This window comes from Astatotilapia calliptera, chromosome 1 (genome assembly GCF_900246225.1).
Source record: "Astatotilapia calliptera chromosome 1, fAstCal1.2, whole genome shotgun sequence".
Taxonomy (NCBI): domain Eukaryota; kingdom Metazoa; phylum Chordata; class Actinopteri; order Cichliformes; family Cichlidae; genus Astatotilapia; species Astatotilapia calliptera.
The window spans coordinates 21,591,522-21,618,584 of record NC_039302.1 but is presented as its reverse complement, the minus strand read 5'-3'; the positions used below and the strand labels follow the sequence as shown (position 1 = coordinate 21,618,584).

General features: G+C 40.5%; 1 protein-coding gene across 1 annotated transcript in view; it reads left to right on the top strand.

The window, feature by feature from the left end:
• The window catches only part of dbndd1 (dysbindin domain containing 1), a 27,220-nt gene extending 599 nt beyond the window's left edge, over nt 1-26,621 (top strand). The window contains exons 2-4 of the mRNA XM_026169599.1: nt 5,523-5,666; nt 9,628-9,765; nt 25,016-26,621. Of these exons, the coding sequence (XP_026025384.1) occupies nt 5,523-5,666; nt 9,628-9,765; nt 25,016-25,170 (437 nt within the window). The 3' untranslated portion in view covers nt 25,171-26,621. The remainder of the gene's footprint in view (nt 1-5,522; nt 5,667-9,627; nt 9,766-25,015) is intronic.
• The last annotated feature ends 442 nt before the right edge of the window (nt 26,622-27,063 follow it).

Here is a 27,063-nt window from a genome sequence, read left to right as displayed (position 1 = left end):
TTGGGGACTTGCTACATGCCCGGAGCCCGATCTCTCTGATTAATGCTTGTATCTCACGAGTGAGCAACTCTTCTGCTGTAAAGAGTTAATCACTGAAATAGTGCGTGAGGTTTATATACAGGAGTGACCCTTCTGCTCATTCTCATCACCCCGGCGTCCAGCAGTAGGGGGTTCACTGCTTCGTGTTTAATCTATTGTTTAATTATACAGGTTAATGCTCACTGTAGGTCAACCATGCTGAAGCTGCTCTGATTGAAAATTACAGAACAATAGTAGAGGCATATGGCCTTTGCGTAAAGGCCATCCAGAGAAGCCTCCGCTGCGTGGACCCACTGAGTTGGGCTTCAGTGCCAGTACGTTCACAGGGGTGATGGGATGAAGTCCTAATTCAAGTCTCCTCGTGGGACTAATTAACTTTAATAAATGTAAAACTACAGAATACTTCTCATAATGTATGAAGAGCGACAAGCAGTGTTGCTCTATAATTTTCAGTATCGCTTTTATAGTGGAACCCTGGAGAAATCGAGGAAAGCTTTACTATTTAGAGCCGTAATATTTTTGCACATAATATACGATAATGTGTTTGTAGCTGTCAGTGTATATTGCTCGGTTTTAGTATGTCCCACAAGTAATTAAAGGTTTTTGGAAGCTGGTTTCTCCTTAGTGTCTGATTTTGTGAAAGTCCATGGGCCCTATTTTCATACATTATGTATGTCCTTAATGAATGAACTTTATAAAGTCCTTGTTTCATCATACATATAATACTTTCTGGTGATTCTTTCAGGCAACTTTGTTAAAATATTCTTTTAAAATATAAAAATGGTAATTTGATAATATACAGTCAGGTATATAAATATTTGGACATGACATCATTTTGTTAATTTTGTCTCTGTACACAACCACAATGGATTTTAAATCAAACAAACATGATGAGACTTTCAGCTTGAAATGAACGGATTTGATTAAGGTATTCCATTGAGGATTATTTTTTTGTTTTGTTTTTTTCTATTGGAGGGTCATAGTCCCCAATTTTAATAAGCTCAAAAGTAGTTGGACAAACTGACATAACATGTAAGGACTGTTTTTAATAAGTGAAAGAAAATCTTTTGCAGTAATTGAGTCCCTGAAGTTTAGAACCAATGTTGCCAGACCCTTACTGTTACCACCGGCAGCTGCTGCTTATTTGAGGGTCTGTGCTTTCAGGGACTGAAAGACGTGCTCAGTTGTGTGAATATATAAGGATATTCTGAATTGAAGAATATCATATTTCTTTGTCTTGAAAAACTCCTGGGTTGCTTTTGCAGCCAGGAAAAGTGTTGGAGTGTTTTGTTTTGTTTTTATCTAAGCAGAAAGTATAGCCCTGTACACCTTATAATTCATCCTGGTACTTTGTGCTACTTCTATCAGCAGTAAACACCAGTGGCCCGTTCCCATAACTCTACATCCACCATGTTTGACAGATGATGTGTTATACTTCTGTTCATGAGGTGTTTCTCTCCTTCTCCATGCTTTTACATCATACTGATTCAAGTGAGTCTTGGTTTCATCTGTTGATTTCTGACACAACTGAATCTGACCTCTCTGTTCTTAAGTGTAACCAGTGGTTTGAACTTTGTTATAAACCCTGTGGTTGCTTTCATAAAGGCATCGCTTGATTGTAGACTTTGACAATGATACACCTGCATCCTCAAGAGCGTCCTTGGCTTGACTAGATGTTGTAAGGGGTTTCTCCTCCCTATATTTTATCTGTTTGTCATGGAATTGCAAAGGAACAGGCCTCACTTGTCCATGAAACTTTTTTTCTCAGTCAGTTTATTGCTTTTGAGACTCTGAATTGAAGCTTAAAATTTACACTTCAATCACTTCTTGATTGTTTGATTTATTATCCACTGTGGTCCACTAAGTAAAAGTATGTCGCTATAAGAGCATTTTCAGCAGTACTGAATGAAATTACATTTTAAATGGAAAATGCCATTTCCTGGCCTTGATCCCTGTACCACTGTTTTTATCTCAGCAGTGCATGTTCATGCTATCTGCCAGAGCTACCTGCCCACTACAAATAATGATCATATTTGTCCATTAAGATGTGATTGAATTAGAGTGAACATCATTACTGTGATGTATCACAGAAGTGGGTCACAAAGCATGACCTTTTGATGGCATCATGTGGCAAACACAGCAACTGCTTTGAATGAAGGGAGATTCTGAATTAAGAACAGTAACAGCTTATTAAAAAAGGCCTTTGTCTTATCTATAAGGATGAGAAATAATGTTAAAAGAAACTGCATTAAAAACACTGTAAACCATGTTAACTGTGTTCTCAATTCAGCCAAAAATTCATCATCCTCTGTATAATCACTTCCCCGTGGGAGTAATGTTTATATAAATCTGCCACTGCGGGTGTAGCGTAAAATATGAGTAGAGCATATATGGGATGTAAGACAGAGAGAAATTAGCAAGCACAATGACCTGGCAAGGTCATAGACCATGTTAACTTTTCCTGCCAGTGCAACACAGTCAAACAGCAACTGATTTATTACACCGAGGCTGTGAATTTGATTCAACTTTTGGCAGTCGTACAGTACACCATCCCACCAACCTCCCTCGCTCTGTTTCTACATCTCCCACCATCTGTCTGCATGTCTCGGGTTAGCTGATTCATAGACAGTCATGGCTGACAGCTCAAGACAGGGTCAGTGGCATCCTGAAAAAGGGCACATGTATGACTGGCTGTCTTTTAACAGCACTGACTTACATTGTCATTATTTACTCGGGCTTCTTCACAGACATTGTAGCAGTTGGTGGCTAGATCAGACCATCTGTGCAAAGTGCCTAACTGTATATGCAAAGAATACTGTGACTTCCAATAAAGACCTTTTCAGCTGTTACTGATTAATATTGCACCTTGGAGACAGTCATTTTTAACTACAATGCTAAATGCAAGCCTATACATACACACACATGTATTTGTTGGTGTCTTACATGTATCTTCTATCTAAAAGGCAACATTTCCTTATGGATGGATGGATGGAAACAAATGTTCGTTGAAGGAAATAGAAACCAGAGCTGTTTATAGTCAAAATATTGAGCAAACATTTCATTATAACAACAGGGGTAAATGTGTAGTGTTTCAGTTTGTGTGGTTCCTCACTGGGGAAATTAATCAATAGCTGGCGATAAACACTTTGCGTCTTAGGTTGCAATGAAAATCCATCACGTTCTGCTTTCACCTTGGCTGTAACATATTTTTTTCATCTGAAATAAGAAATTCCAAAGTCTGAACATACTGCAAGCAGAAATGGTACAGACCATCTGGTGAGGCCCACCAGGAAGCTGCTGTACTCCCACAAGTTGCATCTGTTCTGCATGTTATCATCAAATGCAGCCAAAGTTATTGCTACATGTTGCGCCATAAACAAATGACTCTTCTTTTCAGCTTTTTTCCCCTTACTTTCAAATGTATGGTTAATGTCTCCTTGGCAACATCAGCTGTCGCAATCTCACGACGCAGTATGTCGGGGAAGTTGATTTTTTTAGGTGTTCAAGGTCACTGTGACTTCACAAAACATGTTTTGGGTTACAACTTAGAATAATATATGCACATGCTGTAGCGCACCGATCTGAAGGAAGAGCTTACCCAGATGACAGCAGTGGTGATCAGAAAGTTTACTTATCTGATAAAACTATTGTATAATTTTAAACTCCCACCGGTGTCTGGAATACTGGTTACGCTCTCTATTCCTGTCACTAAATGTGCAGCTTACCTCATTTAGTCTCCTCACATACTGCATTGTGCTTTCAGCTCTGCCAAACAGGTGAAAATTTAACCTTGATCAAGTTTAACCAATTTAGATTTTATGCATGCTTCTGAGTGTGGAAGAATGCTATTTTAAGTCTCTACTATTTTCAGATTTTGTTAATGGCCTCTGTGAACTGTTTTCAATAGATGTTTGAGATGTTTTTGGGAACATGACCGGGCTGTTAGAATGCATTATCTTTTGTAATAGTGACTATATTGTAAAGCAGAAATGATGAATTAGGGATCTGTAAAAAGCCAACACCAATCTCACTGAAAGGAACCACACATGCTTTAATTCAAGAGGTTTAACAAAAGTATTCCATTAACTGCTTAGGAATTATAGCCATTCTTATAGATACGTAGTTCCACATTTTTGGATATTGAACTACAGTATGGCAACATTGGAGAAATGTTAAATATGAGAATATTCATTTTAATAGCTGGATAAATATTTTTTTGCAATCAGTGACTACTTGAAGTCTGTAGCCCATGGACATCACCAAATGCTGTTTTTCTTTTCTTGAAATGCTGTGTTGGGCTTTTACTGTAGCCATCTTCAGCTGTTCCTTGTTTGTGGATTCTCTGCCTTCAGCCATAGATGCAAATGCCATACTGCCTATAAATACTGCCTCCACCATACTTGGCAGATAATGTGTTATACTTCAGCTCACGAGCTCTTTCTTTCCTTCTCGATATTCTCCATCATTCCGATATAAGTTAATCATTTCAACGAATTTTTTCCAGGACTGTGCAGATTCTTGTAGACATTTTCTCAACTTGCTTAAATGTTGTGAAGGTGTGAAGGTGGAGATAATTCGATCTATGTGCAATTTAGTGCTCTTTCACTTCTTTGATCGTTCAGGCCTTTTGGTGTTGATGAAATGACCTGTTATTCCTTCCTTTTAACAATGTAGCAGATTGTTGATTTGGCCAATCCGCCATCCCAAAAACAATAAACAACCCTAACAAGTGCGAGTAAAACAATTGGAATCAGTCTGATATATTCTATCAGCTTAATATGTCATGAAATAATAAAGGAACAGACCTCATTAAACTGCTTGCCCAGTTCACTCAGTTGTCCAATTACTTTCAGTTGGAAGATTGTGCATAAAAGTCACTGATTTCCTAAGCAATTAATTATTTTTGTTAAACTCCTTGAATTAAAGCTGAAAAACTGACTTTAATCAAATTGTGACTGTTTGGTTTAAATAACACTGTGGTGGTACACAGAGTGGTGTATATGTGGTTATACACAAATGTATGCATCTAACTGTGTATGACAGACATGTACCATTAAACACTAAACTGACACTGATGCGTAGGCTGCATAGATGTTGTGAAGAACTTTTTGCATTATATAACAAAAAGACAAGCAGCTGAGATGCTTGAGCGTTATAAGGTGACGCAGGTAGCTTGGGATTAATGGCCAGCTGGTGTCTGATTTGGAAAACACATAATAGTGGTTATACAAGGAGGATTATCACTAAACATGGCAAACATGGGAGCAAATAATAAGTTCTTTCAGTTCTGGAAAATTTCTGAGTACTTTGTTTCATTTCATTACTCAACATCTTCTCTGCATTATTGTGTTGCCTTAAATTGCATTTGATTAGCAACAATAAAGCATACCTAATATTTACCTGAGGCTTAAAATTCCTTAGCTTTCCTTTTAATTCTCTCTTTTATGCTCAATCTCCTTTTCTGGGTTTTCATCGGATGACAGAGCCCAATAAAGACATCCAGAAGCTGCTGAAGCCCTCCAGCTCAGGTGACCTGTCCAAGGAGCTGTTTCAGCACCCATTAGCAGAGGAGGAGGGCAGCTTGTCAGGGCACACTGCTAGCCTGCTGCACATCAACGAGAAGAGACGTGAGTACAAGCGATAGTATAAAGAGTGGGTTATTTTAGCAAAATGAAATAGTGATGAATATTCATTGGCAGTAAAGAGGTGTTACAGGCTAATTATAAATGGGAAAAGCCTTGAGCAAGATACCTGATCAATAGTCTCTAATGAAGAAAATAAGTAATGATGGAAGAGGATATTCTTCTGTGAAAATGTATTTTATCAGTGCCGGTCACGGATTGATATCATAACACAATAACAATCCCATACTAACATATCTGTGGAGCTCTAATACATACTTCACACATGTAATTATGGATTATACAAGCATTCTTTAGTCAAGTCCAGGTATATGGATCCCTTTGGATTTACTACTGCCTGTTTTATGTATTCTGGTCCAACATTCTCAAAGCACCACAGCCTCGACTGAACAGACCCATTGTGCATCAGTCTCATACAGAGGCTTCTCTGTAAGTGCCAGACTCCCAAGGCACAAAAGCACAGAGACGAATACAGGAGCTACATGGATGACAAGGCAGCCTTTTTCTGCTTCACAAACTGAACTCTTTTTCAAGGAGACACCTCATCCACAGGCCAATTTCGGTGTCTCTCTGATTTAACGTAACCCACGACATAATCGCGCTACCTGGCAGCTCAGCTTAATAGTCTATGGCAAGAGAGTCTATGGAGAGAGAGTGAAACCTAGACTGGTGGTTTGAAATGTTTCCAAAACATTTAGAGTCTGATTTGAACGAGATTACCCTTCTGATCAGTGAGAGTCATTCATTAACGCTAAAGTGCTAAAGAACACGACGTCATCCAAAAATGGCACAGAAACAAATAATCTCCTAGAGCTGCAGTTTGCTCCTGAGTCATCTGCAAGGCTTATTTTTAGGCTCAGCCTCAAAAAATCAAACATCTTAATATCCCAGAAAAGATCATTTGGTTTGCAGGAACTAAGGTGGTAAGAAAAAAAAACCCTGCAGTACATCCACAAATAAATACAAAGCCAAAGAAAGCCGCACTGTAAACCAATTGCACTCTGATTGCATGGATGGAAAGAAATAAAACATTTATGGCAACCGCCCATACTATCAGTTTCTTTAATAGGAGAAAGTGGGTAAGATCAAAGGAATTTTAATTAGGATTTTAATTCAGCTTGTGTCCTTCAAATTAAAACATCCTGTAAGGAAAAGATATTTAGATAAATGTAGGCAAATGTTGGTTTACTCTGGTTGTGTGGGCTATTGCAGAGGCCGGCGTTTGAATCGTTTCGATGAGGTATTTTAGCTCTTTTTCCTGTGTTTCCAGCGTGTTTTAATTTGGATTTCATCCCCTAGTGAAGCACTCTTCTTGCTATGTGTGTAGCATTTACACCTCATTTATTCATTAACAAGCAATCCAACAGAAAATAAGTAAACAACATTAGGCCATGTTTATCAATAACATTCAGATCCGTTAAAAAGAATGCATTATATACATGATAGAAATTTTTGACACTCTTTGTTTAATATATACATCTCAATAGCTTAGCCTGGTGTCAGTCTTATTCACTTCATTGGTCTCAGTTATTATTACAATCTGCTCAGGCTGAACTGATGACCTCAGAGCCCTGATAGGCTAGGAAAGAAAGGGGATTATACAGATCCAAGATGCACGGCGCATCCATTCCACTCTCTGATCCCTTCTCCCAAATGTGAAACCCTCCCTCTTATCCATTCTCCCTATTTTTGCTCTTCCATTTGAACCTATCTGTACATTTATACTTGTAAAGAGAGGAAAGAAAAAGGAAAAATGAGAATACTGAATAGTCATGTTGTCTTGAAGTAAATGAGACTTTTAAATGCGAGGTTCTATTGAAATCAGGGGACTTTTGTTTTGCACACATGGACTGCAAGCATGTGATGAAAAAATATAGTATTAGTGAAGAAGGAGACAAAATGAATGAATGTGAATGTGCGGGCCACCGGCCAAGAAATGGTCGTCTCTTACATCTGCTGTATGCACAGGAGTCTTTGCTTTTTGTCCTCCCCCTCTCCCCACTGACTTCTCAGAGTGCCACTGATTGGCTTTTGAACTGGAGGCAGTTGTTTCAGCGTGTCTGTCTGGGACTGGAAACCGACTGATCAATTATTCAAGGAGAAAGGGTGTGGAAAAGGGAAAAAGAAGAGATGGGGGAGAGGCGGTTAAAAGCAAGCGCAATAGAAAGGGAATAACCCTTATCAGCTGAAAATAATGACAGAACTTATAAGGAGGTATTGTGTTGTTTCACATAATGCCTCATTTCCCCCTCTTGTCTCTTTCTTCGCCATACCCGTTTTATTATTTTAGATTTAGCTCCTTACCTAACGCTCCCTCTTCTCCCATCGCCCTGCCTCTCCCTCATCTTTCTTCATCTCCTCCCCCACAGTTTTCTTCATGTTTCACTGCCTTAGTTTTTTACCTCCCAAAATGCAGTTAAAAATACTGATAACTGTAGCAAGCACCTTTCTGCCTGCAGAAAACATAATATATATTCAGAAACATGCACAAGAATCAACCTAAAGACATGAAAAAAAGAACTTTTATGATTTTTTTAAACAGTTATTGTATGTTTTAGTGCTTATTTAAAACCAATCCCAGACAGCAGAAATAGAGACCTTCAAGCTTTGGATGTGAAGTTCTGAGAGCTCTCTGCTGAGTCTTTCTGTGGCTGTTTTAATTATATGTACTGTGGTGGTTAATGGAGTGATAATGGAAGCTGGCTAGCTGAATCCTTAATATATTTCAAATGTCTACTATATTCAGTTACTTATATTTATATTCTCTTTGTCACAGCTTCCTGTTTCATTCCTCTTGGGATTTCTGCTGAGTGTTTCTCTTATATCTTAAAAATGACACAGCTACTTCCCTGGCATAATAAATAGTCTTTTAAAAATCAATATGTGCTCTATCAGGACCATGATGAATTAAATGAAATATAGCAGCAGACAAGGAGCAGCAGGAGGAGAGTGGGCTCTGCTTCTTCAGCTGCTTCAGCCTGAGACAGTGCCTTAAACTGCCTGGAAAATAGCACGCAAACAGCACGGGATAATAACAACCTGTCATGGAGCCCATCGTTTTTTTACAAGTCACGCTACAACCAGCCAATGATGTTCTTTAGTCAGGACTTTGCATGTAAGGCTAGCACCCACTGATTGATAAGGAAATGCAAGCACACGTCAGTCTGCCTCACCAGAGACCTCTTTCTCACTATACTGTTAGATTAGTCCTGCTCAATTACATCTAATTGTTTCCTAACTTGGGTAATGCTGAGACAAGCAGATGTTCTCTTGGTGCACTTTATGCAAAGATTATTTAGATCTCTGAATAAATCTGACTTTGCATACATTACATTAAAATCTCACCTTTGGAGGCACTTTGACTGGAAAGCTGAGTCAGGCGTTTGGGTGCACACCCCGTGTACATTAATACCACCCGGTTCTGTGCAGCAGCGGACGAAATGGCCTGCTGAAGAATCACAAGCTTGTGGAGAAAAGAACAGGTGCAACACACCCAAGAGAAAAAAAAATGAAGATCTGGCTATTTTCATCTCTACAGAGCTCTTGTTTCATTTCTTCAGTAAGCTCCTGAGTCAACACAAGGGGCGTCATGGTGAGAGAGGAATTCACTGAATGAAGCATCAAAATCAGACACAGATTTAAGGAAATGTACAGTATGTGAAATGCTTCTGTAATAGAGAGCACTGTACAAGTTGTACAGATTAAAGTGGATGCAGGAGCAGAAAAGAAATCGATTTTACAATAGCACTGCAAGAGCCAGGTATCGATCTGATTATCAGTACAATAGATTCAAGAGCTCCTTACTTGAGCTGTTGAAATATATGCAGTTTATCTCCTACTTCTTTGAAAGAGACACTTTTTTCTGCACTGTGAGCAAAAATGAGTGATTTTAATCTCCCATTTTCTCTCCAGACTAAAAGGACTCTTTTATTTCTCTGCTTCATAGAACCGTTGAGCAGTGTCTCTTCTTTAGAGGTGCACTTTGACCTCTTGGATCTCACTGAACTTACCGATATGTCTGACCAGGAGCTAGCTGAAGTTTTCGCTGACTCTGATGAGGAAAACCACAATGAGTCCCCAGCAGGTAAGGATTTCTGAGATTAGATATATATGTTGCAATAAACACTGATCATTAAAACATGAAAGTAAAGAGAACCAGGACTATTACAGGAGTGTACAAGTCACCCCTCATTTATTTATATTTGCCTTTGATGAAACAGACTTTATTGTAATTCTATAAAGTTTTCTTGAGCAATAGTTGTGCCGCCTGTCTCAAGGTCTCTCAATTTATTTATTTATTTTTGAGTTGCTTTTTCACTAATTTTCAGAACATTCGTTGTACCTGACCATGTTGGCATATCTCAACACGATGTGCGGTGTGTCCTTTCAAAATGTTTAGGGAATTAGACAAGTGGAGGGCCAAAGAAGTGGCAGGCCTAAAGAAACTATTTAAGGCAGATGAACATTATTTGAAAGTTGTGTCTTTAAGAAACATGATGGGAAATCCAGCAAAGACTGAGAGAAACATGGCCCTACAGCTGATCCATCTACTATTCAATGAAGCTTTTCCAGAAATGCTCTCAGTGGAATGGGAACTATCCAAAAACCATTCTTTAGGAAGGGAAACAGGGAGAAAGGTATGAGGTATGCCAATAATACAAGAACTGGACTGGAAATCCAGGTCTGATGGGGTGAGGAATCCAAATATGAAATTGTTATCAATATGTCTGAAGCAGTCAAGTGAGAGATCCAACAGTGAGTGTCTACAGCCACCTGTATAACATGGTGGAGGTGCTGTCATTGTTTGGGACTGCATTTCCACCAGTGGTTAAAAGAACCATCACATTTTGATCTAATATTCAATATCATCTGTAAAGGATCTGAGTGGCAGCAGTTTCATATTTCAGCATGACATTGATTCCAAAGAGAAATTACAAGAAACCTTACCTAGGAGTGTTCAGACTGTGTTGAAGAGTAAAGATAGTCATGTTAAATCAAGGTTCAAGTGTGTTGGATTTGTACAAATGCTGTTTTGCCTCATAGACTGTACTTCTGCACTCCCCATTCCCCTGAAATGAGAGTTTTGCACCATATGTTATATTTCCTCAAGGTTTGCTGAGACAACGGCACATACAAAAACTGATTATCCTCATTCTGCAATCTCCTTAAGATATCTTGTACTCCATGCACAGATTTTAATTTATGCAAGGCGCAAAACTTTTTTGCAACTCTTTTCCCTGTAGCTTGATTGCCGAGGGAAGCATTTCCCAGATTAGTGACTGTGGGTGTAAAAAGTAAAGAAGCAATCATTTTGTGGGGGTGGAGGGTGTGCGTAAGAGAGACAGAATGTGTATTTGTGTTACTCATTTTGTGGGGACATGCGCCTGTTTACGCAGTAACATTGTTGATCTGACATCAACAAGCCCCAACAAAATCAATCGATCAGTGTTAGTACTGTAAGACCTTGTATAAGGGTAGAGTAAGATTAGGTCAATGCAAGCAGTAAACAGGCCTTTGTCTCCAGGAACTGAATGCGAGTCAATGTAAAGTCCTCTGAAGTAATGGAAACACGACCGTGTGTGTGCAAGAGACAGATTCAAATCATTATGGCTCAGCAGGGTCCTAAAACAGCCTGCTGAGCTGTAACGATTTGAAATATCATGTGACTCCTTCACAGACTCATTAAAAACATATTTCACAGTGTCACAGTGGTTAAGTAAAAGGGGCAGTTTAACTTGGTTAATTTCCATTTTTACGTCGCCTAACAGTGAGAGGAAAGAATTTCATATTGATTATAGTGATTAAGGGCTGGAGCTGCATCACTTCAACCCCACATCAGCCAAATTAGTCAAATACAGCACATGGGGTTTGTGCGTATTAAAGAGGTGAGACGGTTCGCTGTCATAGCAGCAGGTGCAAAAAAGCTGTTGTGCAAAAACCAAACAAAAAAACACCATAGGTAGCAGCGTGCTGCACATGCAAAGTCAACTTTGTCCTCTGAGCGTCTCAACATGCACTATAGGTTTTTGTCAGCTTAAGATTTAAAAGTCTGATATAAACATTAGCAGTCTATTTTCGTTCCATGGACAGTGGGGCGTTCATTCTTTGTTTGTCCAAGAGTACCTAAAAGAAGGTTGAACACATATTAGCATAAAGTGCTGACCCTGTTTGAATCCACCGTAACACAGCAGTGCTGGTGATGATATGACATGTACACTCTTATAGGCACCTACAGTAACAGCATTAACCTCTTTCATTTTTATTTTCTGTTTATTGCTACTGTTCTATATCATGACACAGTGTGTTAAGTGTGAGTTATAGCCCCAGTGGGATCTGTGCTATATACTGCTGCCTCCAGCTCTGTAGTCATTTATTTAAATTTGAGATACAGTGGTTACTGCAGGGACATCTTATGTCCAAAAATAGACTTTTTCCTTTGTTTTTAGTAAATCCACTCTGTTTTATGTGCTGTATGTAATGGTATGCTGATAACTGTATTCTCATGGTTCACTGTAGCAACTCAGCTAGATGGAAAAAATTTAATAATTTAGTAATTTCAGTAATTTATTTAGGCTTTTAATAGAAAAAAAGAGGATGCTGTAATAATAAATATGCATATAATATTGTGTAATTGCATCATCCAAAAAAAACTGATGCACCATCTTAAACTTATAGTTAATCTATTAAAAATACATAGGTTTGGGTTTGCAGTTTGTTGAAGTTGCCATGTTTGAATACAATGGCCAGGAAGGAGATCTCCCAGTGGAGTTTAATGTATGTGGCAAGAGGCCGGCCACATACGTAGTACAACAAAGCCAGAGAAAAGAAGCCATAGATTTTGGTGTGCTGTGGAAGGATATTTAATGCCTTCAGCACCTTTCAGAGTCAAGATGTGAAGGACCAGAGCTATGTTTTTTTTTTTTTTGAAAATATTTTTATTGAAAAAAGAAAACAACAGTACTTGCAGTTACCGAAATACAATCAACCTTTCTTCATTTTCCTAAGTAAATAAACTTTATATATATATATATATATATATATATATATATATATATATATATATATATATATATATATATAACTGGAAGGCATCGGTGGGCATCAGTGGGCAAGAGACGAAAACAGGGCGTTGTTGGAATGCTACTACACAAGTAACCCCGGCGGAAGGGGCTACATGAATAGGATGAGGGACCTATGGATTCTTCGATACCCAACATCCACAATGACGGCGAAACAACTAGTAGCTCAGTGTTCCAACATTCGAAAGAAGGGACTGCTCTCACAGCTAGAGATTGACGAGGTACAACACAAATGCTACGGCAAGGAGGAGTCAGGACGCCAGGTCAGGGGGGCGATATCATCACCCCCACCCGAGATTGGGTACATAGCCCCAAGTGCGATAGGAGAAGGATCGTTGAGTGTGAGAGGAACTGACCTGAAAAATAGGATCATGGCCAAGCTTGAAACCTGGATCCCCCGTAGCTGGTTACCAAGATTACGTGAAGTACCCTCAGAAGGTCTGCTAGATGATGTTAATGCAGCACTACGGGCAATACCTACAACCACGATTACCGACACTAACAAGCTGATCTACAATACGGCAGCAGTGATCAGTGAGATGCTTGGCTACAAGTTGAACAGCGACAAGGGGCAGTACCCTCCATGGAGAAGGAGGCTAGAGGGCAAGATCAAAGTAGCACGGAGGGAGGTTAGCCAACTAACGGAGTTGCAGAAAGGTAAGACAAATAAGGTGCCTAAGAAATACAGCAAGCTGTCCATACCTGAGGCCTTGGAAACTGCCAAGCAAAGACTCACAGCCTTGGCCAGCCGCTTGAGGAGGTACACCAGAGAGATAGAAGGCAGGAGAATAAACCAGCTGTTCTCCACAGAACCAGCAAAGGTGTACTCTCAGTGGCAAGGGAACAATAAGAGAACAGCACCACCAAGGCTGGAGACGGAGCAATACTGGAAGAGCATATGGGAGAAGGATGCAACCCATAACGGCAATGCTCAGTGGCTAGAGGATCTGAGGGCAGACCACAGCGACCTCCCTGAACAGGGTCCAGTAACCATCACAGTGGAAGATATCCAAGAAAGGGTCTCCAGTATGAAGAGTTGGACAGCACCAGGGCCCGACATGGTTCACGCCTACTGGCTGAAGAAGCTGACTGCACTCCACGAGCATCTGGCAGCACAAATGAACCAGCTGCTAGTTAACGAGAGACACCCGGAATGGCTAACTGAAGGTCGGACGGTCCTGATCCCCAAGGACCCCAAGAAGGGACCGGTCCCCTCCAACTACCGACCAATAACCTGCCTCAGTACTACATGGAAGCTCCTGTCAGGCATCATATCGGCTAAGATGAACAGGCACATGGGTCAATACATGAGCGGGACACAGAAAGGAATTGGCAAGAATACCAGAGGCGCAAAACACCAGCTACTGGTAGACAGAACAGTCAGCCGAGACTGCAAGACCAGACTGACCAACCTGTGCACTGCCTGGATTGATTACAAGAAGGCCTATGACTCAATGCCCCACAGCTGGATACTGGAATGCCTAGAATTGTACAAGATCAATGGGACCCTAAGAGCCTTCATCAGGAACTCAATGGGGATGTGGCGTACAACACTAGAGGCCAACTCCAAGCCCATAGCACAAGTCACCATCAAGTGCGGGATCTACCAAGGAGATGCTCTGTCCCCACTGCTGTTCTGCATAGGCCTGAACCCCCTCAGTGAGATCATTAACAAGACTGGCTACGGATACCGACTACGGAACGGAGCAGTTGTCAGCCACCTCCTGTACATGGATGACATCAAGCTGTATGCCAAGAGTGAACGAGACATCGATTCACTGATCCACACTACCAGGCTATACAGCAATGACATTGGAATGTCGTTCGGACTGGAGAAGTGTAGTCGGATGGTAACAAAGAGAGGGAAGGTAGTCAGAACTGAGGGGATTGAACTACCAGAAGGCAACATTGCAGACATAGAGGACAGTTACAAGTACATGGGGATCCCGCAGGCGAATGGGAACCATGAAGAGGCCGCTAGAAAAGCTGCAACCACCAAGTACCTGCAGAGGGTCAGGCAAGTCCTGAGGAGTCAGCTGAATGGTAAGAACAAGATCCGGGCCATCAACACGTACGCCCTACCCGTGATCAGGTACCCTGCTGGGGTAATAGGCTGGCCAAAGGAGGAGATAGAAGCCACTGACATAAAGACAAGAAAGCTCCTTACCATGCATGGAGGGTTTCACCCCAAGTCCAGCACCCTGAGGCTGTACGCTAAGCGGAAGGAAGGGGGCCGGGGACTGGTGAGTGTCAGCACCACAGTCCAGGATGAGACAACGAACATCCAAGAATACATTGGGAAGATGGCCCCAACTGACCGAGTGCTCAGTGAATACCTCAGGCAGCAGAAACCCAAGAAAGAGGAGGGAGACGAGGAACCATCATGGAAGGACAGGCCCCTGCACGGTATGTACCACCGGCAGATAGAGGAGGTGGCTGATATCCAGAAATCCTACCAGTGGCTGGACAAAGCTGGACTGAAAGACAGCACAGAGGCACTAATCATGGCAGCACAAGAACAAGCTCTGAGCACAAGATCCATAGAGGCTGGGGTCTATCACACCAGGCAAGACCCCAGGTGCAGGCTGTGTAAAGATGCCCCAGAGACAATCCAGCACATAACAGCAGGGTGCAAGATGCTAGCAGGCAAGGCATACATGGAACGCCATAACCAAGTGGCCGGCATAGTGTACAGGAACATCTGTGCCGAGTATAACCTGGAAGTCCCGAGGTCAAAATGGGAGATGCCCCCAAGGGTGGTGGAGAATGACCGAGCTAAGATCCTGTGGGACTTCCAGATACAGACGGACAAAATGGTGGTGGCTAACCAACCGGACATAGTGGTGGTAGACAAACAGAAGAAGACGGCTGTAGTGATCGATGTAGCGGTTCCGAATGACAGCAATATCAGGAAGAAGGAACACGAGAAGCTGGAGAAATACCAAGGGCTCAGAGAAGAGCTCGAGAGGATGTGGAGGGTGAAGGTAACGGTGGTCCCCGTGGTAATCGGAGCACTAGGTGCGGTGACTCCCAAGCTAGGCGAGTGGCTCCAGCAGATCCCGGGAATAACATCGGAGATCTCTGTCCAGAAGAGCGCAGTCCTGGGAACAGCTAAGATACTGCGCAGGACCCTCAAGCTCCCAGGCCTCTGGTAGAGGACCCGAGCTTGAAGGATAAACCGCCCGCAGGGGCGTGCTGGGTGTTTATATATATATATATATATATATATATATATATATATATATATATATATATATATCCTTTTGTGTGGAATCAAGTGTAAGTGAGCGAACAGGAATCCCAAATACAGCAATCAGAGGACAAGGATGAAGAGTTACCCCAAGAACAGTTGACATAATAGCAAAATACCCTGTCCAGAAACCTTGTAGCTCAGGACACAGAAAAAACATGTGGCTAAGGTGACAAGGAGAACCATGGCATTTATTTTCCACTTCTGGATACAATTCAGAAAGTCTAGACTTAGAGAAATGCACCCTGTGTATGACTTTAAATTGAATAAGTCCAAGACGAGCACAGGAGGTGGAAGATCATACCCTCGCTATAGCCTGTTCCCAAGACTCCTCATGTATTCGAATTCCTAGTTCTCCTTCCCATGTACACTTAAGCTTAACATTAGAGTGGTTACTAAAACAGAGCTATGTTTTATTCTTAAAGAAGAGGTCCAAACTGAGAAGGAGTGAGCTTTTTACCAGCTTCTTAATAAAATGTTCTCTTTCTTCCCACCTCAAGCCTTTTCTCCTGCACTGTAGTCAAGACTCTAACACATGAAAATGTCCATAAATTTATTTTGGATTTATTTATTCTTGATGTTGTCACAGTTACTAATTGGCAGCAGCTTACACATGTGACCTTCCCTTCTTGGGACAGCTGACAAGAGCTGACTAAACAGCAACAACAGTTGGTTATAAGCTAACATTAAGCTAGGTAACATTAGCTTCAGGTGGCTTAAAAATCACTTTCCCTCTGATAAACAGTTTGATTACAGTACATCTCATGAGAGTTTATTTACTAAGCATCAGAGTCAAATGATGCTACATCTAGTTCAAAGACAGTTTCACTAATGCCAGCAAGCAGCAGCTAACATAGGCTAAGTCGATAACAGTGGCAAAAACAGTAGCGCTTAGTTTAACACAGAGGTTCCCAAAGTGTGGGGCGCAGAGCCATTGCAGGGGGGGCACGGTATGGAAAACAAAACAAAACAAAAAAAGAGTACTTGGGCACTGCTAGCATAGTGGACAGGTTTTTGATGGGGCTCCCACACAAACGCAAAGCAGGAGATGAAGTATCTCCAAATATGTTTCCAAACCAACTTCCTTCCAAGCCAAAGACTAGAAAATATGGTGAAGCATATCTTCCCTTTGGCTTCACCTGCATAAGTGCCAAGGTAGGTCTCCCCTGCAGAATTGGTTTTCCCTGCGTCGGGAGCAGCGCTGGGCTCTCGGTATCCCACTGTTGTTTATGTTTTTGAACCCATTTTGCACAGAGAGACAAATGTATTGATGGCAATGTTGAAACAACTACATGTAAAATAATTACACTGTGATGCCTCTGCCTTTCTAAATGGAGGGACAGTAACTGCGTGTGTATATGTAAGCATGTAAAACCTGAAGATAGTAAGATTAGCAGTATTTTGTCTCTATCTGCCATTCTGTAATTCATCTCATGTAAACAATAACGTGGCACACAGCCTGACGTGAAAAAAGGCACACGCCATTGACGTTGCATGACGAATTCTGTATTCCTCGTCCACACGTAAGGAGTTTTAAAAAATCGCAGTTTTCGGTGATTCGAAACGCCGTTTACATGTGGACGAAACAGCTGCGTTTTCAAAAATACCCGTGTAGGTGTGGCTATAGCATAAAAGAGTTAGTAGTGGATTTTATTACTACCTGTAATTTATTGCAGTTTACTTGTATTTGCTTAATTATTTACTAAATGTTTGAGGTGTGAAATAAACCGCAATCGAGTTTGGAAACAAAATATGGGTGTGTGTGGTTGGAGGATGTGTTTGTGCAGGGGGGCGAACATTTTTCTTGTAAAACAAAGGGGGGCCTAGCAAAAAAAGTTTGGGAACCACTGGCTTAACATATCCTCAACAATTCACCTCAGTCATTGGTCAGAAGGGAGCATATCAGACTCCTTTCACATGGTTTTACAGCATCTTCCAGAACAAATAAAGGTGGACACTTCTCAGCTACATTGACAGCTGAGGTAAACAGCAGCCTTCCACACATAGGGAGAAACTCCAGGGGACATCTGGATCCGGTCCAAACAGTAATAGAAAACCACCAGCCAGCCACAGCTGTTATACAGCAGAATCTAACTTTAATGTTTTGACTGACGATGAAGCAGGTTGTAGGCTTTATACGGAAACACATTATTATCATCTTATTTTTTACACCCAGTTGTTACAGATCTTTATTGTTTGCTCAGAGTTTTGTTGAAGTCTAATAATCACTCTCATTTAGTACCGCTGTAGGTCTCAGCTAGGCCCTAGGATGGTATCAGTTGTTTTCTGTTTGCTGCTGAATGGTGAACGGGTGTAGTACAGTGGATTGTAGAAGATTTTTACAAATAGCTGCCTGCTGCTGCTGCTGACAATGGCACAATAGTAAGTTGCGGGTCCCTCTTGGACAGCAAAACAGTGACCTCAAATAAACTATGAAGCTTCGAAGAGCTGAGCATAGCTGCAGGTTGATGTGATAATCCAATGGGTTTATGCAAACAACCCTTTTGCATTGTCACTTTGTCTTCATGTTGCTACTTGATAATCTATAATCAACTTATAAATCAGTTGATTATAGTGCTCTAACACAAATGAAAAAGTATGACAGGGCAGAATTGCATCTACACACTTTTGACTTTAATATCTTAAGACCTGGAGAGTTAGTGGAGTAGAATTAGAGAAAATAGTCACATGTGGTTACCCACTTGTATTTTAATGTTTACACATAAAATGGTTGTGCACTTCTTTAAAATCAGCTAAAAGGACTTGAAAACTGTTCAAATTCATTGACTCAAATCAAATGGGTAGATACATAAATGAACACATCCATGTGGTTAGAAGAATATAAGATAATCCTGCATAATCCTTATAGTCACTGAAAGTTCACAGCATTTAAAATTTGGGGGGTAAAATTTAAATGATGGTAAATTTACATGTGTATCACATTTGATGATCCTTTTACAGTGGGGCAAAAAAGTATTTAGTCAGCCACCGATTGTGCAAGTTCCCCCACCTAAAATGATGACAGAGGTCAGTAATTTGCACCAGAGGTACACTTCAACTGTGAGAGACAAAATTTAAAAAAAAAAATCCATGAATCCACATGGTAGGATTTGTAAAGAATTTATTTGTAAATCAGGGTGGAAAATAAGTATTTGGTCAGTAACAAAAATACAACTCAATACTTTGTAACATAACCTTTGTTGGCAATAACAGAGGTCAAACGTTTACTATAGGTCTTTACCAGGTTTGCACACACAGTAGCTGGTATTTTGGCCCATTCCTCCATGCAGATCTTCTCAAGAGCAGTGATGTTTTGGGGCTGTCGCCGAGCAACACGGACTTTCAACTCCCGCCACAGATTTTCTATGGGGTTGAGGTCTGGAGACTGGCTAGGCCACTCCAGGACTTTCAAATGCTTCTTACGGAGCCACTCCTTTGTTGCCCGGGCGGTGTGTTTTGGATCATTGTCATGTTGGAAGACCCAGCATCGTTTCATCTTCAAAGTTCTCACTGATGGAAGGAGGTTTTGGCTCAAAATCTCACGATACATGGCCCCATTCATTCTGTCCTTAACACGGATCAGTCGTCCTGTCCCCTTGGCAGAAAAACAGCCCCATAGCATGATGTTTCCACCCCCATGCTTCACAGTAGGTATGGTGTTCTTGGGATGCAACTCAGTATTCTTCTTCCTCCAAACACGACGAGTTGAGTTTATACCAGAAAGTTCTACTTTGGTTTCATCTGACCACATGACATTCTCCCAATCCTCTGCTGTATCATCCATGTGCTCTCTGGCAAACTTCAGACGGGCCTGGACATGCACTGGCTTCAGCAGCGGAACACGTCTGGCACTGCGGGAATTGATTCCCTGCCGTTGTAGTGTGTTACTGATGGTGACCTTTGTTACTTTGGTCCCAGCTCTCTGCAGGTCATTCACCAGGTCCCCCCGTGTGGTTCTGGGATCTTTGCTCACCGTTCTCATGATCATTTTGACCCCACGGGATGAGATCTTGCGTGGAGCCCCAGATCGAGGGAGATTATCAGTGGTCTTGTATGTCTTCCATTTTCTGATGATTGCTCCCACAGTTGATTTTTTCACACCAAGCTGCTTGCCTATTGTAGATTCACTCTTCCCAGTCTGGTGCAGGTCTACAATACTTTTCCTGGTGTCCTTCGAAGGCTCTTTGGTCTTGGCCATGGCGGAGTTTGGAGTCTGACTGTTTGAGGCTGTGGACAGGTGTCTTTTATACAGATGATGAGTTCAAACAGGTGCCATTCATACAGGTAACGAGTGGGGGACAGAAAAGCTTCTTACAGAAGACGTTACAGGTCTGTGAGAGCCAGAGATTTTCCTTGTTTGAGGTGACCAAATACTTATTTTCCACCCTGATTTACGAATAAATTCTTTACAAATCCTACCATGTGAATTCATGGATTTTTTTTTCACATTCTGTCTCTCACAGTTGAAGTGTACCTCTGGTGCAAATTACTGACCTCTGTCACCATTTTAAGTGGGGGAACTTGCACAATCGGTGGCTGACTAAATACTTTTTTGCCCCACTGTAGCTGTCCTCTTCAGAACTATCTAACTAACTTTCCTCTTGTTAGTAAAAGGCCACAGCTGCTTGCAGGACGAAAGTGCAAAGGCAGGAGAACAAGCAGCCAAGCAACTTGTCAGCTGTTGCTCATTAAGATTGTGTCATGGCATCTAAAAATGAGTTCCTTTTTCTAAACGCTTTTCCTTGACCTTGATGGAAGATTGTATGACATCAGGGAAAGATGTGAAAGAGAATTTAACCGCACTCATGCTAGATTCCTTAACACCAAAACAACAGCTAAATTCGCCCCAGCATCCTCTGAGACTTGCTTCATACAAGTCATATAAATGAGAACCTTTGGTAAAAAAATATCACTTAATTAGAAAAGTGGGAATTTTAACCTTTAAGATCCCTGCTTCAGTCTCTGAAGGAAAAATTTGCTTCATCCATCATTTATCCAATTGGAGCCTATCCCTGTCAAATTTTACTTATTGGAAACCTTAAAGGCGAGCAATACCAATAATAGACATTAGTAAAGGAACCACAGCCATAGAACATACTTTGATCAATTAATTTATCTCATAATCTTGATTTAGAGATTTTATGTAAATCTATGTAAATCTACATATTTTTACAGCAGTTTGATGTTCATAGTTCATATTTTAATGGGTTTTACCAGGTGCAACAGCCTCTTGTAGAAGGTTCAAAATATATCAGCAAGTCAGTTTATTGGTCATTTTTATGAACCATCCAGTGCAGGGGTGGACAATCTCAGTCCATGAGGGCCGGTGTCCTGCAGGTTTTAGATCTCACCTTGGGTCAACACACCTGAATCACATGATTAGTTCGTTACCAGGCCTCTGGAGAACTTCAGGACATGTTGAGGAGCTAAATTAGCCATTTAAATCAGCTGTGTTGGTTCAAGGACACATCTAAAACCTGCAGGGACACCGGCCCTCGTGGACTGAGATTGCTCACCCCTGGTCTAGTGTGTCCTATGGGTGAGGCAATAAAGGAAGCAGTAAAGCACCTTAGTATTTAGAGAATCCAACCAGCTGTTATGGCTGCCACTCAGCATCCTGCTGTTAATGATACAAACAATTAGGAATCCCAGCAATGATTAAATGTTAGCACACAATAAATGATTTTTAAACTAATCATCTCATTCACTTGTGTCCTTTTAGTTGTATAATCATCATGAATAAAAATAGCTCAGCTGTCTGAGAATGTAGGCGCTACTTGTCTGAAGATTTTAACCTTTCCAAAATAAACTGTTTCATTCTGTGCAGTGTGTTTCTTCAAAAAAAAAAAAAAAAACTCTGCTTGTAGCAATGTTTCTTTTAATCTTTCACACAGTCCTCCTCTCTTCTGTGCTCTAGGTTATCTTTATCTCTAATCCCATTGTCTGCCTCTCTCCATGTCTGCTTCAGTTTCGTGCAGTTTCAGGCTTGTATTGTATGATTTCAGGTGTCATAAAAAATTGGGTTGTGTCCAGCTCAGCAGATAGGGCAGTGCACCAAGCTGCTATTCTTGTGAGTTTGTATGAAAACTCAACACATAAAGATGAGCTAAAATGTTAAATTGGTTAAATTACTCTAAGGTAATAGAGTACAGCTTCTAATAAGGAATAACTTTATTAAATGATTCAAAGATATATATTTAAACAACATGACATAATCAAATAGGACAATAGTAGGAATCATCCAGTTTGAGGACCAGTGTATTTGTTTATCGATTCCCTAAAAACTTCATGATTCAGCCATGTAGTTTTATGCAAATTATAATTTAATAAATTGTTAACAATCCTGCTGAAAGCATGCAGTTACATATGGCAAAACAAAACACGCTAAAGGCTGTGAGACTGAGCAAACGTGGACCAAGTTTTCCCCATAAAGCCATTGGTGACCTCAGATTGAGACTTAGATTTAATTATTTTACTGGTGAAGTTTGCATTGCAAATGTGGGTCAGGTAGCACTGAGCTATGTTGCCTGAGCATAAGCCTCCATGGGAAACTACTGAGCGCAAGTAGGAGCTAAGGAAGCAGTTAAAGGAAGCAAAGTAGAGGAGAGGAGCAAAAGATGGGTGACCGAGTTCAAGCTAAATGTAGGTTCTTGAATAATTCACTTCCCCCTGCTGGAAACAAGGCCTGGTCCTTCAAAAGGCATTTAAACACTTATCATGTTCTGTGTAACTCCTCTTTCATATGACTATTGTATGTCTGCAGCATGTTTGTTTTCTTCTCTCTGCTGTCTTCTTTGTATGTTTACCTTTTCAACATTCAAAAGCTGCTTTCTTTCACTTCAATCTATCGTGTGTGTTCTTTTAAGCATTCAGTTTGAATGTTGCCAAACACGATCAGCTGAGCAGCTTCATAGTTACTGTTTCATCAAGCGTCACGTTCTAGAGCAGCGCCAGAGACAACGAACAAAAGCCTGATGTCCAGCAGGTTTGCTCTTTGTTCTTTCAATTGAGCTTGATGAGGCATAAAGTTTACCCATATCTCTGGAAAACAACAACAGGCATAGCTGTGGCCTCCCATCATTCTTTTACTGCACATTAAATCATTAAACATTGTGTCTATTTGTATTATTTTTGTTGCATATTATGGTATTAAAAGCTGTGGGTTAAATATTTTGTGGAATGGAAGTTAGGGATCATGTCATTGCCAGATCCTTTGTAGAAACTGTGAGTGATAATAGGACCCCACCCCCCACACACCAAGAGGGCCCCAGGATATGTTCATGTGCTGCAGTGCAGACGATCCCAATTATGCATGCCACACCCAGATCAATCATGTCAAAGGAGGCGTTTCCCCTCTGCTCTCAAAGACACAAAATTTGCAGTGAGTCACAGGTTGAGATGTGAAACGTATTACCTGTAAATCCACACAGTGCAATGGCAGCTTGCTGTCTGTTGCCATTCAGCGATCATTTTTATGTCACAACCCATTTTGTAAACACCTTTTCATAGATTCACGGTCTTAAATTTGCACAGTCAGATTCCAGTGAGCTGAACTCTAGGCCATGTGCTTTAAATGACATAACAGATCATTATCTTTGATAAATTCTTGCCCTATAGTTCCCAAACTCTGTTGGGCTGTGCTGGAATTAGCGAGCAGAGGATTAACCCTTTAAAGCCAAATGTATCATTTGATGCACTAGTTTTTGTGAGTTTTTGAGACTTTTACATTATCGGTGTGATTTTCCTCCTGATGCATGATACAATTTTAAGGAATAAATTGTAAAAATAAATAAATAAATAAAATGCCTGTTGTAGCAAATATGATACAAATTTAAACTGATATGTGATTTTCATTTTGTTTGTTTGTTTGTTTTGTCAAAAGATTCACTAAATGCAATTCAACCTTTAAATGTTTTTTAAAAAACAAACAAACGAAAAACCATTAAGGGCTTTAAAAAACCAACCATTCTCTCAAACTGTACAATTTTAGTGTTTTGCTGCAGCTGCCTTCTTGGTACCTTCACACATGCAGGAGAATTTTGTGTTTAAGAAGCGTTGTTCTGCATTATTCTCTGTGTATCTTTCAGCTTTTTCCTGTATTCATCTTCATCCGCTTCTTCTGAGCAAAGCACACAAGGAATGCAGATCAGATTTACTGTGCATGTATTACACAGTTACATATTTATATACCAGACTTATTAGACAAACATTTATAGATCTACTTGAACACAACAAACAATCATCAGCTGCTTGTCAGCAAAACTCTTTCCAGTGCTCAGAAGGTTGCTGTCCCTCTAATTAAAACCCAGTGGAAACGCCATCAATCATGTCAGATCAATATGAAATGAAATCAAAGATGGCCAGTTTTCAGCTTTTTGTCACTTTAACAGTCTCCCATGCTGCTTTGTTATCTTCCTAGTAGGGGCAACATCGCCACCAAATGGTGTGAAATGGAAACATCTTCGTATGGCTAATACTAAAAAACAACTAACTTGATATAAAGGCGAGTTGCAGCAGTAATACAATTTTTTTTATTGATTAGTTTATTCAAAAGTGAAAAAAAATGATACAAGCAATACTCCAAATTGATTGGATTACAGAAAATGCTAAAACAGGGAAAACAGTATAACAACCCTGACAGGTGGTTATTGTTTTCACAATAGTCTATAATGAACAAAAAACTGGACCACTTATACACTGCTGATATGTGCAGCCTGCTTGTACAAGCATGGATTAAAGGATTTCATGGCTGAGAGGAAAAACAAGCAGCAGCTGTATCCTGCAAGGTTCCTGTTGCTTCTGTAGTGTTGAGTTTCTAATATCTTTTGAGCAGGTGTAAAGCTATCTATACAAATGCTCGTCAACATGAAGACTGTTGCATTTTTAAGCTCAAACATGACAGATATGTTGGATTCCATATGAGGCAAAACATTGCATCTGTATTTTTTATCAGCAAAGAATTTGCATTTGTTTTTATAATAGGCCGCTGTGTGTTTAATTCTCAGGTTCCCATCACCCTGCGCTTCCCAGAGGTGGGTACATGCGCTCCCCCTCGTGGACACGATGCAGCAAAGTTGAGCCTCCACGAGAGAGAAAGCACCACAGTGACTCAGACACCACAGAGCCCTTAATGAAGCTGGAAAGGCCAAAGCAACCATGATCTCTGACATGAACCAACCAGCCTGCAGAGAGGAAAACAAAACCCAGAGCCAGACATACAGCCAGAGCGGTCACACAAAGCGGACCAAGATGCCTCGTTCTGCCACCGTGCTCTCACATAATCTTACATGATGCTGGCGAGTTCAGGCTGAACTCTGGACACTGTGCTCTCTACTCTAACTAAAGATGCTGAGATGTGCAATGTGCACACTTTCTTCTCTCCCCGTCCCATTCTCTCCCACACTCACAAACACATGCAATCATTGTGTTGCTCAAGCAAAAGGTTCTTAGTGCACTCTGAGCTGCCAGATTATAATCTTTGTTTATTGGTTGACAGACAGGGTATTAGGTCAGCAGAATAATAGCACTTTTATCCGTGAAACCTCTCAGCATGGGCTTGCACAATGAGATTGATCCGGACATAACCACAGCGTTAGGTTAGACTTCACGTGAAACTCAGATGACAGTGAGCTTCACTCTCAATTACAAAGTCATAAGATAAATCATAAATCAAACATTTGTTTTCCTAAATGAAACATCACATCGAGCTCTTATTGAGGCTAATTCTGTAACGCCTCGAAGTAAGTTAAGTGAAGCAGGGGATGTTGGTTTCTGCAAGGCTCAGCTCTATCCACCACCTTTTCTCAATCGTAATGAAGAATGTGTGCTGTTGTTTTAAATGCCTAAATAAAAATAATGCACTTCTTCACTGAACTGTATATACAGTGCCCTGCAGAATTATTGGCATTTGGTGCAGATGATTCACAAAGATAAACAGACCAAGTAGCAGCTATATGCTATGTACTTTTCCACACCCAACTTTGTGTTTGCAAAATTTGCTCACTTTATCATTATGAATAGATTATCTGCCACAATTGCTGCTACTAGCATAAAGCAATCCAAAGTTAGTAAAAAAAAAAGTTACACTGAAACATTATGGGGTAAAACTTAAAGCAGTTAAAAAAAAAAAAGGTCAAATCTCACTATAGGCAGATTCATGCAAAACAAAGTGCCAACAATTTTATAACTCAAATCTCCCAAAAGGTGAATTTAACTCCTGATGCAATATTTCTTATTTTTTTCAGTAAAGGGAATAGCTAATTACTTGATTTATTTGTCGCATATTCAGCTTGTCTATACCAAGAATCAGAATCAGAAACTTTATTGTCATTGTCACGAGAACAACGAAATGAAGAATGGTCCCCGATCATTGCATCATCCCTAGCAAGAGTGCCAATAATTCTGAATGCTGTGACACAGTGGATTCAAAGTGACACTGGGATGGTAGAAGGAAAAAATAAAATGAAAACAGTGTAAGTTATTATGTGACTTCTGTTGTTACTAGTGTGGAGGAGACCCATTCTGTATTGTATGGTATGGAGAGCAATTGATTTCATATCAGTCTTTCGCTACAAATGTAGTCTGCGCAAATAAATATGCACATCTCTCATGTTCACTGCAGACAATGTGTTCTATAAATAGCAGGGAAACTATGGCAACTGCCAAACCCAGTCTGAGATGGCTGTTCTGTTAAAGTTTTTAAATTCAAACAGAAATTTTAAACTTTATTTCACCATCCTTGGATCTCCAAAGAATTTGAATAATCATTATTATTAAAATTATTATAGCACCAATGTACCACCGGCTTACCATTAATGGGAATCCTGGCTAAAAGTGCAAAAGTACCCACTTTACTCATATTGCAAGTTCAAGTAATGATTGGTATATATTAGTGTACATATTTGTATATAATAGTACAATAGTTACAAAAATACTATTTACCCAGCAGAGGAGCAGCTGGCATAAGAAATGCAACAGTAGATGACAGAGTGTAGACAGGAAGTAGGAAAAAATAAAATAAATACATAACTGACAGAGTAATTTCCTGAATAAC